This window comes from Microtus oregoni, unplaced genomic scaffold (assembly GCF_018167655.1).
Source record: "Microtus oregoni isolate MIOR12 unplaced genomic scaffold, Mior012 000031F_ref0000149, whole genome shotgun sequence".
In the NCBI taxonomy this organism is placed as follows: Eukaryota; Metazoa; Chordata; class Mammalia; order Rodentia; family Cricetidae; genus Microtus; species Microtus oregoni.
The window spans coordinates 26,838,211-26,856,811 of NW_024543090.1; the positions used below are offsets into that span (position 1 = coordinate 26,838,211).

The window sequence follows — 18,601 nt, forward strand, 5'->3', positions numbered from 1 at the left end:
TCACTATAGGAAAAAAATCACATTTATCAGCAACTAGACCTTGGATGTAATAACCATCTACAATAACACACACAGGAGAAAGGGAGTGCCATTTTTTTCACTTGTAAGGACTCTTTCCTAGACAAACAAATTTGAAGGCAGCAACATGATTTCTTCATCACCTCTATTCCTAAAACCTGTTATTTTTCTTATTTTAATTGTTTCTCCCCAAGATTCTCAATGAAGTATTAAGCAATGCTCATGGGAAGTAATCTTGCCAGTCATTTTTATTGATGGCAACTACATAATAGTAGCATCATTGTAAAATCAAAGATAAACATATGAACTGGATGAACTGGGACGAGGTGGACTGACCATTTCGGCTCCTTTGGTTCTAAAGTTCTGTCCTATTTCATATGTAGGACGCAAACAGGCCAGCAGATGCCAGGGTCAGGAACTGGACCAGGGAGCTGGATTCTCTTTTTCTGGATGGCCAATGACACAGATTTGCCCAAAGTGACTCGCTAGCTTGTCTCCTACACTGAACTCCCACCCTGGCTTATATGCATTTCCAGTAGGCATTAACACCAAATGATGGAAAATGGCCTAGAATAGTCTTGAACAGTGATGTCTTCACAGACCCGAACTCTGATGGCAAAAGCTTGCCTCACAGTCCATTCAGACACTGTCCCACCTGGTCCTGAACACTGAAACGGGCTGGCCACACACTTGAATCCTAAATTGGTCCAGGCTGGTTTCATCTGGCCTCAGACAGTACTTGCATGACTAAAAGGACACAGAGAATTCATTCTGCATGCACTGGTATAGAGCATCTATGAAACTGTACTCCAGGAATTTTGGCAAATGCATCAAAACTCTTGTTCGTTTGTTTCTTTTTAACAATTTTGGGACCTCATTGTCACTTTTTGTATAATAAGACACTGATGTGGGTGGGATTCCCCTCTGTATGCTGTAAATGCCACTGGTTACTAAAGGAACTGCTTTGGGCCTATAGCAGAGCTATAGGGGAACAGAGCTAGGTGGGGAAAACTAAACTGAATGCTGGGAGAAAGGAGGCAGAGCCAGAAAGAAGCCATGGAATCTCCACCAGAGACAGACGCACTGAAACTTTGCTGGTAGGCCATGACCTTGTGGTGATGCACAGATTAATGGAGATGGGTTAAATTAAGATGTAAGAGTTAGCCAATTAGAAGCTAGAGCTAATGGGCCAAACAGTGATTTAAACAATATAGCTTCTGTGTGATTATTTCAGTTCTGGGTGGCCGGGATGAACAAGCAGCCTCCTCCAACAACACAAATTCATTGAGGACAAGAAATTGACTTCTAACCTCTTCAGAAAAAAACAAAACAAGAAGCAAACAACCCCCTGTCTTAATAAGACATGTACTTCTTGAAGTGGTTAGGAACACAATTATTTAATTGCTCAAATTTTATGCTTTTATAAAGAATAACACACACATATATTAAGTAATAGATATCTAGAGGCTAAATGCCCTGCCTCATAGTAGTAGAGCTATGAAGCAATTTTAAAAAATATATAAAATAAAAAATAAAAAACTAGCAACAAATGTAATCCATTAGATCTGCTGCAATAAAGTTAGTTTCACTGGGGAAGACAAACATCTTAACCTATTAATAGTAAGATGAGGATGAGAGAAGCCCACCAGACTCACCTTCTGCACCACCCCTGGCATGCAACAGCTTTCTCGACTCTAAGAACATACCTTTTCCCACTCGGAGGCGGCATTGTCTGTATGCAAGGGCACCGTATCGTGAAGTGCTTTCTGTATGCAGGCTTTTACTTTCTCAAAATACTGCACAGATATCCATTTTGAAGAACAAACTGACATGACTTCCAAAAGCTGCCTGTCCTGTGAATCACCAGCGTCCTCCTTCCGGGTGTCCCGTAGGAGAAACTCAAGCACAGTGAGGATGTCTTCCCCATACTGATGGATTTCCAGTTGCGTCCGCTCAGCCTCCTGCACTGTCCACTCCCTGTGACTCTGGTCCAGAGATGCCTGGAATTCTGTCTCCTTCCGAAGAAGTAGTTCAGTTTTCTGCTTCACAAAGTCCTCTTTAGCTGCTGTAAGCACCTCGTTAATTTTATTTCGATGCTCATCTAAAAACTGCCGATAATCTTCCTCATTTTGTTCTTGAATCCTATGAATTTCTTCCTGTTTTTCTCTGTTCCATTCAGTTCGAGCCTTCGCCAGCTCAGCCCTGACAACCACAGGGACTTCTTCATCCTTTAACTCCAGTTCCTTCTGGAGAGAGTGAATTTTCTCTTCCAGTTCCTTGACAGCTATTATATTTGGCTTCACATTTTCAAGCTCACTTTTCCATTTCTCTTTAGCTTCAGAGAGAGCAAGTGACAGCTAAAGGGCACAGCAGCAAGGCGAGAGGGTCAGCAGCACTCATCTGAACGTCTCTGGCAGTCTTTAGTAACAACAAATCCTAAGGTCTGGGCTAACCTCCCAACTAAACAAGCAATTTAAAATAAAAAATAAAGGGAAAAACAAATCTAGATGTGACATACATTCTGTAAAATCTGCTTATACTAGACTTAAGGCTATTCTTTTCTTATTTTAGTGCGGGCGTGCCCTCACCTGTGATGTGCCAGAGGCCGACACCAGGACTCCCTCCCCTCATGCTCCGGCTCACATTTCAGAGTTTCTCACTACCCCTGAAGCTTGTTGTTCCACCAGAATGGCTGGTCAGCAATCCCCCTTGCTCCTGCCATCTTCAGCCAGGCCCAGGTGCACACGAATGGCTTTCTGTGGGCTCTGAGGGTCCAAATCCAGAACCTCATGCTTGCACAGCAAGCACTTTGCCCACCGAGGCAGTGGAATCCTCCTGCCTCAGCCTCCCGAGTGCCAGGGTTGTAAATGCCTCTGTATTCTTGGAGACCTTGTGGTCTTACCCAACTATGATTTTCTGACTGCCGAGTCTCATACTGTTTCCTCTTCTCTCTCCCTCTGAGATACTTACTTTGAGTTACTTCAGACACACAAAAATAAGAAATATTCATATACTTACTATTATAGTAAGAAAATATTGAAAGGTTACTATTTGTTTATTTGAGACAAAGTCTCATGTATCCCAGGCTAGCCTCAAATTCTCTGTAGCAAAAGATGACCTTGAGCATCAGACCTCAAGGGGCTGGGTTACAGGCAAGTCCCAGCACAGTGTCATCTTTCAAAAGTTTAACGCTATCAACCAAAATTTTATTGTGACACACAGCTGGGTAAAACTACTTTCCCCAAAGTGTTACTGGGTTGCCACAAGACTTTGCACCATGGAGCAACCAATCCATTCTTCGTTCTCTGGCAGTGAAACAATCTGCTAAACATTTACTCAAATTTGGGCCTATCCCTCAAGTTTGTCTTGTATAGTGTGTTGCTGTGATGCAAGGCAGTTTTTGCCTTCAAACACATTCTGCAGTGTGGACTACAACACCTTTTTCAGAACAGTGGGAAAAAGGCTAGCCCTTTATTTTTCAAAATAAATTTTAGAATTACTGTGCCAAACTTTAAAGTTATTTTCCGCTTGCTTGCTTTTTGACTAAATTAAATGGGGGGGGGGGGTGCACACCTGAATTTTTCTTTGGAAGAGCATGAACTCTCTAGAGAGCTGGGTATTTTCAAAGTGAACAGGCTCCAAGACTACAGACAGTTCAGGAAATCTTCACACACATGAAATAATAACAGGGAGCAGAGAACTGTTCTCAATCACAACAAAACAGTCCGTAATAAATAATAAAACGGGGTTAATTTCTAAGTGCAGTCATCTCTCGGATGATGAGAGACTCAAGGTGCTGAGATCACAGCCTTCACCTCCAGTGAGACAAGAGCAGATTCCACCTGCTTAGGCTGAACGCCAAGAGCAGACGTACATTCCAGGGTGGAGGTGGGAGGCTATGGACAGAATCGCATAGCACTCACCCTCTGCGCCATGGCCAGTTCCTGCTGCTCCGCCCACTCCTGCTGCTGGGTTCTCAGCAGCGCCTTGTACTCTGCAAGCTTGGGCAGCTCCTGTAGCCAGCGACTGCGGGCATTCTGCACAGCTGTTTCCACCTACAGGAGATGACAGGAGAGAGGCATAGCAAGGGTAAAGCTTCAGAAACTATGACCTCACACATGTTTTACATTGTGTCTCCCTGCTTTACAACCACACTGACTTCATACCAAACAGGAAACAGCAATCCTTCTTTCTAAATTCATATCCTGTCCCCTGCAAAGGGGAAGTGGGAATCTGTATCTGATGAGCAATGCAGCCATCAGAAGCGTCATACAAAGTACTATCAATCATTTCCAACAAAGTTCTATTTATCCTGGTAGAAAAACTAAAGTACGCCAAAGGGTCACCTAGTGCCACCTGTCAATCATTATACTCACCACCTCCTCGCTCCTGCTTGACCAACACACCCTATGAGTACATACACAGACATGCCTCATGCAAGCACAGATTGCTGCTGTCAAGAATGAATTTGGACATAAGAATGCACATAACCCTTCAGATGCAGACAAGAACTCAGGCGTGATGAGCTTTACAGGTGAGGGGTGATAACCCGTCAGCAATTACATGAACAGAGCTTATTGCACTTCTTCTTCCTAACACAGATATACACATGGCAATGCAGCGCTGACACAAACAGCTTCCCGTGACAGTACTAACTGCACACGCACAGAAACTCCAGCTGGTTCACCTAGAGCAAGAAGATAAGAGTTCCCACAGAAATTTATGTCTTCTGGAGACATTTACTCCATATCGTGCTAGCTTTCCTTACCTTTCTTCATCTGATCTAAAATCTCATATATACTGAGAAGCACTCTTAAACACTTCTCTAAGAAACGTTCTTTTAACCGTAGTAAAGACTTCAGAAGATTGGGGGCCTGGGACTCCCTTTGTAGACCAGGATGGTCTGGCACTCACTATGTAGACCACGCTGGCCTGGAAATTTTGGTAATCCTCCTGCCTCTTCAAGTGCAATACCAGTTCCATTTCAGGACACTTTAGCTGATGGAAGGTGTCATTGATATGTCACATGTTCATTTGCCTATGTTCCTGATTATAAGATATCCTAAAATAACACGCAGAATAATGCATATATATATATATATATATATATATATATAGCCAAGTATTTATCAAAAGCTAAGGATATTTAAATACCTTACTTCAGTTACTGTTTTTGGTTTTTCCTCTTTTAGTACTGGGACTGAAATGAGGGCTTTCTAGTGCTGGGAATGCATGCTGTTACCAGTCTACATCACCAGGCCAGATGGCTTCTTATTAAAATAAAACATATAATAGGTTTTTAAGACATTTCCTGCCTTTTGCACTCTGATCTCTCACACACAAACAGGGCAGCTCTCCAGGAGAACACTGCACCAGCTCACCTAGATACAGAGATTAGGTCATCTCTACTCTGATAACATGAGCAACACTTTCCTCCACACAGTCTCGCTTTGAAATGTTTTCACCAAAGCCAGGCTGTGAATGCTTCAAGCGAAAGGCAATGGCACCACTTTTTGGTCATTGATGGGAATTACAAAGCTCCGCTATGGGGCACACCTGCCAACTCAACTCAGTTCAACATAGACTTTTAATACCAATGCTGTTAAGATCTTAAAAATACTTTAGTGGAATATTTTCTATAAAACTCGATGTGAAAGATTCTTAACTTTTCATTTGAATGTTAAAACAAGCACCACACAACACACACACACACACACACACACACACACCCTCCGGCATCCTAACACTTAGATTTCAGGAAGCACTTTGAAAACTCAAAGAACAGAGAAAGAGTTTTAGAAATGAAGGAGGCTTGAGAGACGCTGCAGTATCTATTCCATTCTAGGAACACTAAAACATTTAAAATGTATAAAGCCACAGTCCAGGTCGAAGGAGGGCGGCATCTCCTGGATTTTCATTGACCACAAGCCCCACACTTCACCGCTCTGAGCGCCGTTCACCTGTTGTGTAATGCTCTCACAGTGCTTGAGCTCCAACTCAACTTCCAGCTTCCTCAAAGCTTCCTTGACAGCCATCTCCTTCTCCTGCTCTAACTCCCACTGGGCCTTGCGAGCCTGCTCCTCTGTCAGGACTGCTGCTTCCGCCATAGGAAGGGCATCAGGAGGGCCGCCCTGGTCGGTCTGACTGCCACAGTCTGAAGTTGTCTTTCTCAGAGCCTTTATATTCTGATTCAGTTTGGCCTGCCACTCCTTTTCCAGCTGTTGAACAAGTTTTTGTATGTTCTGTTTTTAGGAGGAATATGAGAAGAAAAGTACTCAATAAAGTAAAAACTAGAATTAAAGGTTACTCAAGAAAGACAACTACAGGTGTATAAAACCTTTGAGGGGCGGTGGCCTTCTGACACTGTGATACAGTGTTGCCATCTATAAAGCTCATGTCTATAATCACACAAATAATCTCATGTTTTAGGTAAATTTAAAGTTCTGCATATTGGGCACATGGGTCCTGCAGGAGTCACTGGACACGCCTGATAAATACTCTTTTAATTATTATATGAGGGTTAGAAGGTCACTCAACAAAAATACATTCCTCTTTGGCTTTCGCTAAAAACAGAATTCACATGAAGACTTAACAATAAGTATTAAGGGCAGACCACCTCAGGGTGAGTTGGCAAGAAGTTCTGATTCCGCCGCTGTAGGGATGCCACAACAACTCAGACTTGTTTGCTGCTAACTACAGAGTTTCACATCAAAGCAAGCACTGAGGAAATCTAATGAACAAGTTGAAGTTGAATGGTCCAAGTGACAGTCTCACCGAGTTGAACCCCCTGAAACCTTACTCAGTATAAACTAAGTTAGAGGGAGCGGCATGGATAGAACCTCTCCATGAGTTCTCCATGCCCAGCAACGCCGTGGGTGGGTCTAATCAGTCTTATGCAAAGCTATAAAGTAGCAAAATGGTCTTTCCTCTTTTGCCTGTCCCATCTGCTGACTACCTGGAGTTCTAAAAGTAATTCTGGCTACTACACTACCAGAATAGCAAGCTCTATGTCAGATCTATGACAGAATCTTAAACAAGCTAGAATTCTGCCTGATTTTTTATTTCTTAGTGTTTAAGATCATACTCTGGTCCTTAAATTTCTAGGAAACCAGCCAGACATGGTGGTGCACACCTTTAATCCCATCCCGGTCCTTAGAAGGCAGAGACTGATGGATCTCTCTGAGTCCAAGGCTAGCCTGGTCTACATAGCAAGTATCGGGCTACAAAGTGAGGCCTGGTCTCAAAAAGAGGTCAGAAGAGACAGGGAAGAAGACAGGCAGACCATGCTGCAAATACGCAGGCATGAGGGAGCCTGCACACTGCTGGCAGGAAGGCTAACCCAGTCCAGCCCCTGAGGAAGCCAGGATGCAGGTTCCTCCAAAACTGAAAGTAAAGCCACAAAAAGGTGCACCCACACTACTACTGGGTGTTTATCCAAAAGTCAGCATATGGCAGAGACACTCACATAGCAATGTTTACTGCCTTGCTGCATATGACAGCTAAGTATAGAACCAACCTAGATGTCAGCGACAGGACAACTAACAGAGAATGCAAGTTACACACAATCGAATGTCCTTCAGTCATAAAGAATCACCAAGTCACAGGACGGTAAGAAAGCAGAGACAGCTGAAGATGATGACACCCAGCAAAGTAAGTCTCAGATAAACACTTCATCCCTCATTGAGGGGCTACAGATTTCACAAAGATACATAAAACCAAGTATATATAGGAACATGAAAGGACAAGTAAAACTGTCAAGAAAATCAAGGACTAATGGGATGGGGGAGGGGTGAGCAGAGAAGCCATAAGGATGTTCTTATACTTACTTGAAAGTGGCCTAAGTAACACACTACATTTTGTAATTAAATAAATTAAGTTCTGGCTTGCTGAGCCTGCCCATCACTTTTCTTCTGATCCAATGCATGAATCATTTATGTCTATAACTACATAGTTAGAGACACTGACGGAGACTTATTAGAGCCATCTCATAATAGGAAATTAGACCACAGTTTCATTTCTAGGAATCAAAGAAATATCCAAAATATATATATATCCTGAATTTGGATAAAGATCATGGAATAATTTTGAAAAGTCAAAGTGGTATGATGTGTTCTAGCAGCCAGATTCTGAGACAGAACAGATGGCATCTGCATGCTTGCTAATTAATTACAAGTCACGTGTTCAGGAAGAATGGCCTACAGTTATCATACATATAGTGACCAGAAGTCAGGCGTGGTGTCTCATTCCTCTAATCCCAGCACTCAAGAGGCAAAGACAGGCAGAGATGGCTGTGAGCGCAAGGCCAGGCTGTTCTACATGGCAAGTTCCAGGCCAGCCAGGGCTGGGAAAAATAAATAAATTAATAAGCAGGGTGACCAGAAGAAACTTTGACCCAGCCCCTTTCTTCAGCTGTCCCAGTGACGTCACCTCTTTCTCAACCTGCTCTTTAACACGGGCTTCTTGCTCTTTCAGCCAGTTCTGTTTTTCTGTCTTAAGAGTTTCTTGGTACTTTTCTTCAAGTTCTAACTTCAGTTTGCTTACATATTCTTCTCTGTCTTCTAAAAGCTGTCTCTGTAAAGAAACTCAAGTTAGTATCTCGGCATCTCTGTCGCCACATTAAAAATGCTTCAGCGTGGGCATGGCGGAGGCAGGATCAGGAGGTCAGAGTCATCCCTGGCTTCACCACAGGTTCAAAGCCAACCTGGGCAACAGTATGACACTCTGTCTTTGTGGAAAACAGAACAGTGCATGTGGCATGGATCTTGGTCCTGCACATTCTATAAATTCTGTCTCCAGACCAAGCTCCCTACTTAACACTCATATCAATGTTTCTCTCCCTATTTTTATTTTTATAAAATCACTAAAAGCTAAGTTCTCAATTTTTAAATAACTTTAAATCCTTTGTAACTCCTCTGTAGCCAACACTGACTCCCTTTAAAAATTTGTTTTCCACTGAGTGACATAACACTCATGGCATGTTTTCCGTCATGCGGCTCTACTGAAACATGGCCAAAATACTACACGAAATGAACACCCCATCTGCTCACGACTGCCTTCCCCACAAAAGTGATGGCAATACCTTGCTTTAAGATATCATATTCAAAAACATCTGGGCAGAATATTTAGTATCTGTACCTAGTTTCTAGCCTTGAAGCAGGTAGCTTTCAAACTGTGGTCCACAGGCTGGTCCAAGCAAACCAGAGTCAGATCTCCATCTCCAGAGGACAGAGCTGACCACTGCTTAACATGGGGGCACTCCTGGACACGCAGCAAGGGCAGTAGCAGCAAGACGGGTCAGATAAAGAACCCACTGCTCTTTCTCCAGCTCCCAAGAAGCCAGTGGAGATACACAGCCTTATTCAGAGCCTCACTTTCCTTGTCAAGAGATGACTCAAACTCCTTTCCTTCCCAAGACAATAAAATGGCAAATGCCTACTCTGAGTGCAACAGGTGTACTGGGAAAGCAGCTAATAGTACTCTGTGCAATGTTCACAGATGCTGACAGCACACTGTGCAGGCTCACAGATGCTCACAGCACACTGTGCAGGCTCACAGATGCTCACGGCACACTGTGCAATGTTCACAGATGCTGAAGGCACACTGTGCAATGTTCACAGCCGCTGAAGGCACACTGTGCGGCGCTCACAGATGCTAATGTCACACTGTGCAATGTTCACAGCTGCTGACAGCACACAGTACAATGTTCACAGCCGCTGAAGGCACACTGTGCAGCACCCATAAGCTATGCAGGATCTCCTGGGTAGGCACAGGCAGTAAACACAAGAAAATGGAGGTGCCATGGGGGGCGAGCTGATCCAGAGTGCTCTGTCTCCCAGAATAAGTCTATAAAGGTGTGGCTGGAGAGATGGCTCAGTGGTTACAAGTACAACCTGCTCTTGCAAAGAAGCAGGTTTGGTTCCTAGAACCCATGCTGGACAGTTTATAACAGTCTGTAACTCCAGCCCAGACAATCAACACTCTCTCCGGCCTGTGACAACTATACTCATGTGCACAACACACATAGAGACAAAGACATAATTAAAAATAGTAAAATAAACCATAAATTACAATTAATTTTTATAAAGAAACATCCTCTTCCCTCATCTAGTCACCCTTCTACAAAGGTTTTAATAACAATTTCAGTATTTTTTAATTCTGTGAGCCACAATAGTTTGATATAATCAAATAAAAAGCCTCTATGAACACCGTTCCCACACTTTGTGGAAATGATGAGGCCTGAGAGGACATGGGAGACGCCTACCCTCTGCTCCTGAGCCTTTTCCATGGTCTTCCTGAGAGCAGATTCTAGCTCGTCCTTCTCTCTGCACACTTCCAGGTAACACTCCTGCACGGAAGCCATCTCCTTGTTCATCTTATCCAGGTCAGACCTTGGAGACACAGAACCAGCAAGTAGGCAGGTGTGCATACACGCATAAGTGTGAGTGCACACACATACGACTCCAAATTTTGGAGCAAACAGGCAGTGAGGCCTCTTCTTACCTGAGCTGTGACTGCGTCCCCTCATAGACCTCAAGGAGATGCTGCTTCTCCACAGCATGCTTTGCTAAAAGACTCTCTCGGATCTGAGCCTTCATGGCTTCGTGGTGCTGCTGATAAGTTCTTTCACACCTAGCAAGAGAGGGGAACTAAAGCCATGTAGCACCAGGGACAGGATGAACTGGTCTTCCTTCCTTCCTGTCTGCCTTCCTTCCTGCCCTCCTGCCTGCCTTCCTTCCCCCTTGTTTTCACTAATGCAAATTATAATTAGGTCAGACTGCTTTCCCCCAACCAAAACCAAGAGCAGCTCATTTAAATCCACTGGCCTTACAGGAATCTTCAAACATTCCTTTCATCATGTTTCTAGAGGAAACTGGATTTAGGTGTTAGACTATATCCTACCACTTCAAACAGAATAGTTAATCTATGTTGGAGACTGGTGTTTATTAAGAAGTAACTGTTTAACTGAAATAACTGAGAAATAGCCCCTGAATTCAAAACACACATGTTTACTACACAGATACCAGGCAGTAGCCAACTTACAAGTCATCTTCCAAAGGTCTGTTTGCATATGTGTAACTTGGTATTTGGTTTCCCAGAGGCCTCTAGAAGCGGCTCTACTAGTTCAGTGAAGTGCAGCTAGGGTCAGCCCACCACATAACTCTGCCTTGGTGTTCCACATTATAATCTGGGAAGGAGGGGCTGACCTCTGTCAATCTAATTTCCACAGGGACAGTTCACTCCATTTCGGGAGAGGGGCTGCCAGGGTAGAAGACTGGGCTATCCAGGAGGAAAGCCAGGAGATAAAAGCAAGGCACCAACATGTCTCACCTATCCACAGCTTCCTGCTTATCATGGTCAAAGTCCTGGACCATCTGTCTCATCTGGTTACACAAGTCTTGATTTGTACTTCTCAGTTTTTCTTCAGCTTCTTTAAGTTGCTAGACACAGAACAAAGGATGACAGAAAAGAAACACCACCTGTAATGATCAGTCTAACATAATACCCACAGCCGTATACCGTTATCTGATAGAATCTCTCTCTCTAGTCTACAAAATTATCTTCACATCTAAGTAAGATAGACATATTTCTGTAGTAATTAGCATTCTAATAGGAGTAAACATTAATATACTGTATTTGTTTTAAGATGCACCAAATGGAACTATTTAACCAGAGAAGTATTAAGCTAATTGATTGATACCTTAAAGTAAGCCTTTGAATTCAATAATCCTCATCAAAATAAAAAAAGTTGTACATTTTGGTCGAGAGCTGGCTATTGCTCGCTGGGTGCATTACCACATGAAATAGGAACCACTCAACCTTCCAATAAAGGTACTTACTACCCAAAGCACCAATAAGGGACACAGCCAGAACCACAAGAACTTCCCAAAGCATGTCCACTAACCCACATGGCCCATGTCTGCTACAGGAGCCTGCACTCCCTGTGCATTTAGTAAGGCCATGGGAAGTCCCACTGACAGTCGCGACACTTATTCACCTGGTTCTGCTGCTGTAAGACTTGAACTTCACTTTTCAGTCGCACAATGTCTTCTCTAATTGTCTCAGAAGAATCAAGCCGAAACTGATCAGCTGTTCCTCCAGAGGTATCTGTTTTAGCCTGAGAGTTTTAAAAGGTTTTAAGTTTAAAAATAAAATAAAGTTATACATTTTGAAGTAATTTCACTCAGGGAAAAGATGTCTGACTAGAACAATGACTCCCAGGTCTTTTTCTTCATCTTCTTTCCCAGATACAATCACAATCATCAAAGCAGAAAGCTAACGTGGGCATGCAATCAACCATTCTACAGACTCCATATCAACGCCCCCACTTCCCTCTAATGCCCTTTCTGCACCAAGATTAAATCGATGCCACACTACATTTAATCTTCCCATCTCCTCCCGGCTATAATAGCTCTGCACTAACTTTCAAACCTACGGCATCTTCTGAGAGTGCTAATCAGTTACTTTGGAGACAGTTTCCCTCATTTTGGTATTTTCTAGTGTTATTCACTAAATTCAGGCTAGGCTTCTAGCACGAATGCTAAGAAATAAAAAATTCTTTGTAAGAGACAAGAGATGCAGTTGTGCCTCCTGACTGGTGGTGACCAGCTGAAAGCAGAGCCTCCCAGGCACTGCCCCACTGCCTGTTGGCTTCACACACTATAGTTAGTAACATGGATCTCAGGAGAAGATTATTTTGAAATTAGGCAAAAGTCCATTTTTGTTACATTTTACTCAATAGGATTAACATATTCTATTACGTACTTTTAACTAGCATTACTTCACATATATACTTTACTTAGTAGGCACTGTTTTTAAGATCATGATATACTTTAATATATTATTTTCTAGACAAGACATAAGAATAGACATGCTGCTAGACGGTACAGGAATGAGCGCAAATTCCCTTGACCTACAACATCAGCAGTTATCTTCGGCTACTGAACTGGGGGAAAGGGAAAGCTAACAGTTCTTTCACCTGCATTCTGTGTTGCCACCACAGTGGAAACTCTTTGTTTATGTAACTGCGTGTCCCCTTCCATCTGAACGTTTCCATATCTGTAAGTTCCTTATTCTCTAAAGGGAAATCAGCACATCCACTTAGTTCATCAAAGTATCTGAAATCTATCCCATGATCTGGACACAGTCATTAGAAACGGAACACAGATTGCTCCAAACAGGGGCACCGCTGCCCTGACTGCATGACCATGTGACTAACAGACTTTTTAAACTAGTTTGCTAAAGGAATTTCAGAGATTGTGGACCTGTGAGCTAGAGAAATGATGAGATGCTGCAGCAGAGCCATTAGACAATTCTGGTAGAAGCGTGGGAAGACTAGGAGGCTAAAAGGAATTTAGACAGTGAAGTCTGGCTCTCTGGGTTTCAGTTGGCAACTGGACAAAGGCCATTCATGTAACATTCTAGAAAAGAACCCAGCTGCATTCTGCAGCAGCACCCTGAGAATCTGAGTGAGGCTAAGTTTCAATGCAATGGACAAATTTGTTCTAGGGAAGAGATTAAGACTTTCTAGTATCTGAGCCGAGGTGCGGGCACACTCACTGCTCGGCTCTGCTCTCATTCAAGTATCCAGTCAGAGAGTAGGCAAAGCAGAAAGATACTAAAAATGTAATTTGGTAGGAAAAGGAGTGATGTGGGATTTCCCTCTGTATGCTATGAATACCACTGGTTAATAAAGAAACTGCCTTTGGCCTGTGATAGGATAGAGTAGAGCTAGGCAGGGAAGACTGAACTGAATGTTGGGAGAAAGAAGGCAAAATCAGGAGAAACCATGGAGCCCCGCCGGAGACGGACACTGGAACTTTACCTGGTAAGCCACTGCCATGTGGCAAGACACAGATTAATGGAGATGGGCTAGTTTAGGATATAAGAGTTAGCCAGAAATACACTTAAGCAATTGGCCAAATGGTATTGCAAATAATATTGTTTCTGTGTGATTATTTTGGGGCTGAGCAGCTGGGAACTAACTAGTAGCCTCCTATAACAAAGGAGTGTGAGCAAATTGAAAGTTACAGACATGGCAGATAGGGGAAAAACAAGTGTAACTGTTAGAGATTATTACAGAGGAACCTCCTATTCCTCACTGTGTCTGAGTTAAAGAGTTAAGTGTGCATCAGAGGTGGGATGTTATGATTAAAACTGATGTGCTGGGTATCAAGTTGAGAAAGGCTGGAATGATGATTGTTAATCTGGATCATTAACATCAAAGTACTGAGAATCACCTAGGAGACACAACTCTAGACACCTGTGAGGGCATTTCCAAGGAGCTTAACTGGAGAGGAAAGGAGATCCACCCTTAATGTAGGTGAAAAGATCTCACAGATTACAGACTGGGAATGAATTAAAAGGAAGGAAAAGGAAGTCAGGTGAGTGCAAGCATCCAACAGGTCATGACCAGCCACGTCACTTCTCCCACCGCTGTGCCTTCTCCACCACGCGGAGTCCTATCCCTTTACCACAAGCTAAAATACACTTTTGTTTCTTGCCAAGGATGGTATAGATGTCTTCTATATCACAGCTGATCCCTCAAAAGTCACTGACAAATGTGAACACCCACATCAACACACACAAAAGAAATGTATTGGGGATCAGTCACAAAACGCTTTCTGTGTTCAGTGTTTTATGTTTACAAAGATTCAGAATATGGACTCTGACTGTTGGTAGGTCAATATGGTTTTTCTAAGAACGTTACAATTCTATCTTTAATACATATATGTATATACACGCATATGTAACATATAAAGTTCTCTATATAAAACATATAAATACTAATATATATAATCAGTATGTGCCCATGAATGCAATACCCAAGGAGCCTACAAGAGACCATCAGATCCCATGAAGCTGCCCAAGAGTGCTGGGAACCAAACTTGGATCCTCTACAAAAGCAACTGCACACCCTTGGCCACAGAGCCATCTCTCTAACCTTACAACTTCAGTCTTAATCACCCAGTGATTAAGTGAAATGAACAGCACATCTGGTCTACTCTCACACACTGCTACTGCTGTATCTGAACAGTCTCCTAAGCTCTATCATGTATTAGCTTAGAAATGCCCATAACAGTATGCTTTGGTTGTTTTATTTGAGACAAGGTCTCCCTGTGCAGCTCTGGCTGTCCTGGAACTCATAGAGTTCATCTGACTCCAAAGTGCTTGGACTAAAGGTATTCACCACCACATCCAGCTAAATTTTTAATAGAAACAATTTCTTTAATTGTAGATGTCCCAAAGTGCTACAATTTATGTGGTTCCACATAGCCAAACTGCCTTTTAAATATTAATGTGCACCTTATACTTCAATTATTTGTGAATCCCACAAAATCCTACATACAACAGCTTTTCAAAAACAGAAATGAATAACCAGCAAGATGCAGGACAACAGGATATACAAGAGGAATCCCAGTGAGAGCCCAGTCCATGGTGGAGCAGAAGCCAGAGGCCTCAAATCAGACCAGTGACTCCTTTCCATGAACACTCGGGAGTGGGGATGTATGGACTGAAGGCTGTACTGACTGTGTGCCTGACTCACTGGGTCACACTGCGGCTTCCATGACGAGATTTTTTTTCTTTTTCTTTTCTTTTTCTTTCCTTTTAAATTTTATTTTGTTGCTAGGCAATGGTGCACACCTTTAATCCCAGCACTCAGGAGGCAGAGGCAGGCAGATCTCAGTAAGTTTGAGGCCAGCTTGGCCTACAGAGTGAGTTCCAGGATAGTCAGGACTATTACATAGAGAAACCCTGTCTCAAAACAAAACAAAACAAATTTATTTTGTTTTATCTTGGGGGAAAGGTTGCAGAGGAAAAGGATGGGTGAGGGGGATGGGAAATGAGCGGGATTGAGAGATGCACGATGTGGAATCACAAGGAATAAAAAGTGGGTTCACAAAGAATCAATAAAAAGTTAAACTAGAAAAAAAAAGATTAACTAAACTATTTTCTCTCTCCCCCAATCATGCTCTCTAACTGTACAGACTCAGTGAGGTTCTGTTATAAAGATCTGGGGAAGAAGACTCCATGCAACTCAAAGGGGATCAAGAACACACACAGCGCAAACTTGAAGGTTTAACAAAACAAACCAACCTGTTGACTTTTATAGTACCACAAGGTACTATGCAGGATGCTGGTGAGGGAAAAAGAAAAATCAGTGAGCAGTCTCCCTCAGTTACTGACACTGTAAACGACAGTACTGATTGGCAAAAGACACCCACGCGTGCAACGGTGGCACAATGCCATGGGGCAGCCATTTTTTTATTTAAGTCCCAGTAATCGACACCTTAGAACATCTCTCGTACTTTGACAGGATTTTTTAATGAACAGGACTCCTGGCATAAGAACCAGAAGATAAAAAAAGCAACAGACAGGTTAAAAATTATTTCCCTTCAGGAGAAAAGGAATATACTCCCTACATTCTTTTCAATGTTCCACTCTTTTCTTTCATATTGTTTTTTTATTTTTTTGGGTTTTTTTAGGGTTTCATTATACAGCTTTCAATCCTGCCCTGGACTTCACTCTGTAGCCCAGGCTGGCCTCAAACTCACAAAGATCCACCTGCCTCTGCCTCCCAAGTGCTGGGATTAAAGGCGTGTGCCACCACTGCTCTGCTCTCTTTCTTTTCTTAATTATCAATTCATTCCCGCATTAGTTTTCTTGGCAGTAAAGACAGCGCATTTGTGAGATGAGGAGACCTGGTGACAGGAGCTTTCAGCAATCACACTGACCCCCCCCATCAGTCATATCCTGTAACTCCAATTTTCTTAAGACTGACTGTGAAACCTCAACTGGGCCACAGATCCCTGCCTCCATTTCTCCTCATCTCCACAGGCACCTGCCTCCATTTCTCCTCATCTCCACAGACACCTGCCTCCATTTCTCCTCATCTCCACAGGCACCTGCCTCCATTTCTCCTCATCTCCACAGACACCTGCCTCCATTTCTCCTCATCTCCACAGGCACCTGCCTCCATTTCTCCTCATCTCCACAGACACCTGCCTCCATTTCTCCTCATCTCCACAGACACTGGCTGAAGCAGGCTATGGTAGCACACTCCTACAATCTCAGTATTCGGGGGCAGACCCTTTCACAGGAGTTGGCTAAGGCCATCAGAAAACATGGAAATTTACATTATGATTCATAACAGTAGCAAGATTAGTTATGAAGTAGCAATGAAAATAATTTTGTGGCTGGGCGTCAGCCAATGAGAACTGTATTAGAGGGTCGTAGCGCTAGGAAGGTTGAGAACCACTGGGGGATCTCACTGGACACAATTACTAACGGGGCTGTAAAGCACTGGTGGTTCAAGCCAACCGACAACATGCACATGCCCCTTTATGTAGTAGTCTGATGTGGGAAGTCCTCCTGTATATGTGTTGCTTTTATTGGTTAAGGAATAAAGAAGTTGCTTGGGTCTATTACATGGCAGAATAGAGCAAGGAAGGAATTCCAAGCAGAGATAGAGAACAGTAGGCGGAGTCAGGGAGACATGAAGGGAGAAAGACGCAAGCTGCCAGTCAGAACTTTATCAGTAGGCCACGAGCCTCATGGTAAAATACAAAACAATATAAATGGGTTAATTCAAGATGTAAGAGCTAGCTAAGAATACGCTAGAGTCATTGGCCAAGCAATGTTGCAATTAATACAGTTTCTATGTGAGTATTCGGGCCTGGGTGGTCAGGAACAAACTAGCAGCCTCCACCTACAGTACACCTTTCATTCGTGAACAAAGAATTTAACCTAATTGGCATCTTATTCATAGGTGCCAAGAACAAGCAAACATACCCTTTCAAGTGGCTTTTTTCTGTAAGCTTTACTTCAAGAATCAAAGGAACCCCCGGAAACCAAGAACTTAACTACAAAGCATAAAGGCTCTCTTTACTGCATGTTTCAAAGAGACTTCTGAACCATACAGGCTCCATGCACCTCACCTCCATGCCTGTGTTTCCGTCCTTCGCTTGCTGGAGAGCATCAACTGTCCCACGGCACTCTTTGAGATCGCTCTGTAGTTGAGACACCAGATGACGCTTCACGGAGTTGCTGGTCAGCAAGCGCTGAACTTGGGTTTTCAACTTCAGGATAACCTCATCCTTCGAAAGCTTTTCGTTTGGGGCATCTTGCTGTGCAGTGCTGATGGGAAAATGGTCAGTTTTAGGATTAAACCACATAACAAATCAAACACAGTTATTCTGTAAACCCTAACCACATGGCAATCATGTTTTGTATGCCTTGACTGTCACAGCATCTTGAACCAGTTGTATTTTTACCATTTTGTTTCTTTGTTTTCTGGCGCCTCAGACATGCTAGACAAGTATTCTAACACTGAGCTACATCCCAGCTCTGCTAAAGGATTTGGAACTTGGGGGCTGGAGAGATGGCGTGGTGGTTACGAGTATCTGATGCTCTTCGGAAGACCTGAATCGATCCTCAACACTTGGTGGCTCACAACTAACTCCAGCTTCAGGGGATCTTATGCCCTCTTCCAGCCTTCAAGGTTAAGTGGTGCACATACAAACACACAGGCAGAACACTAACACACATAAATCAAAAATAAATAAATTGGAATTCTGTCATACAT

General features: G+C 43.0%; 1 protein-coding gene across 2 annotated transcripts in view; it reads right to left on the reverse strand.

The window, feature by feature from the left end:
- The window catches only part of Cep152 (centrosomal protein 152), a 65,552-nt gene that overhangs the window by 14,800 nt on the left and 32,151 nt on the right, over window positions 1-18,601 (reverse strand). Inside the window, exons 13-21 of one of the 2 annotated variants that reach the window (XM_041678930.1) lie at window positions 17,955-18,153; window positions 12,014-12,133; window positions 11,347-11,456; window positions 10,519-10,647; window positions 10,280-10,406; window positions 8,446-8,589; window positions 5,979-6,260; window positions 3,942-4,073; window positions 1,725-2,375 (exon numbers count right to left, since the gene is read on the reverse strand). In XM_041678930.1, coding sequence (XP_041534864.1) covers window positions 1,725-2,375; window positions 3,942-4,073; window positions 5,979-6,260; window positions 8,446-8,589; window positions 10,280-10,406; window positions 10,519-10,647; window positions 11,347-11,456; window positions 12,014-12,133; window positions 17,955-18,153 — 1,894 coding nt within the window. The remainder of the gene's footprint in view (window positions 1-1,724; window positions 2,376-3,941; window positions 4,074-5,978; window positions 6,261-8,445; window positions 8,590-10,279; window positions 10,407-10,518; window positions 10,648-11,346; window positions 11,457-12,013; window positions 12,134-17,954; window positions 18,154-18,601) is intronic. The other variant, XM_041678931.1, reaches the window with a different exon arrangement.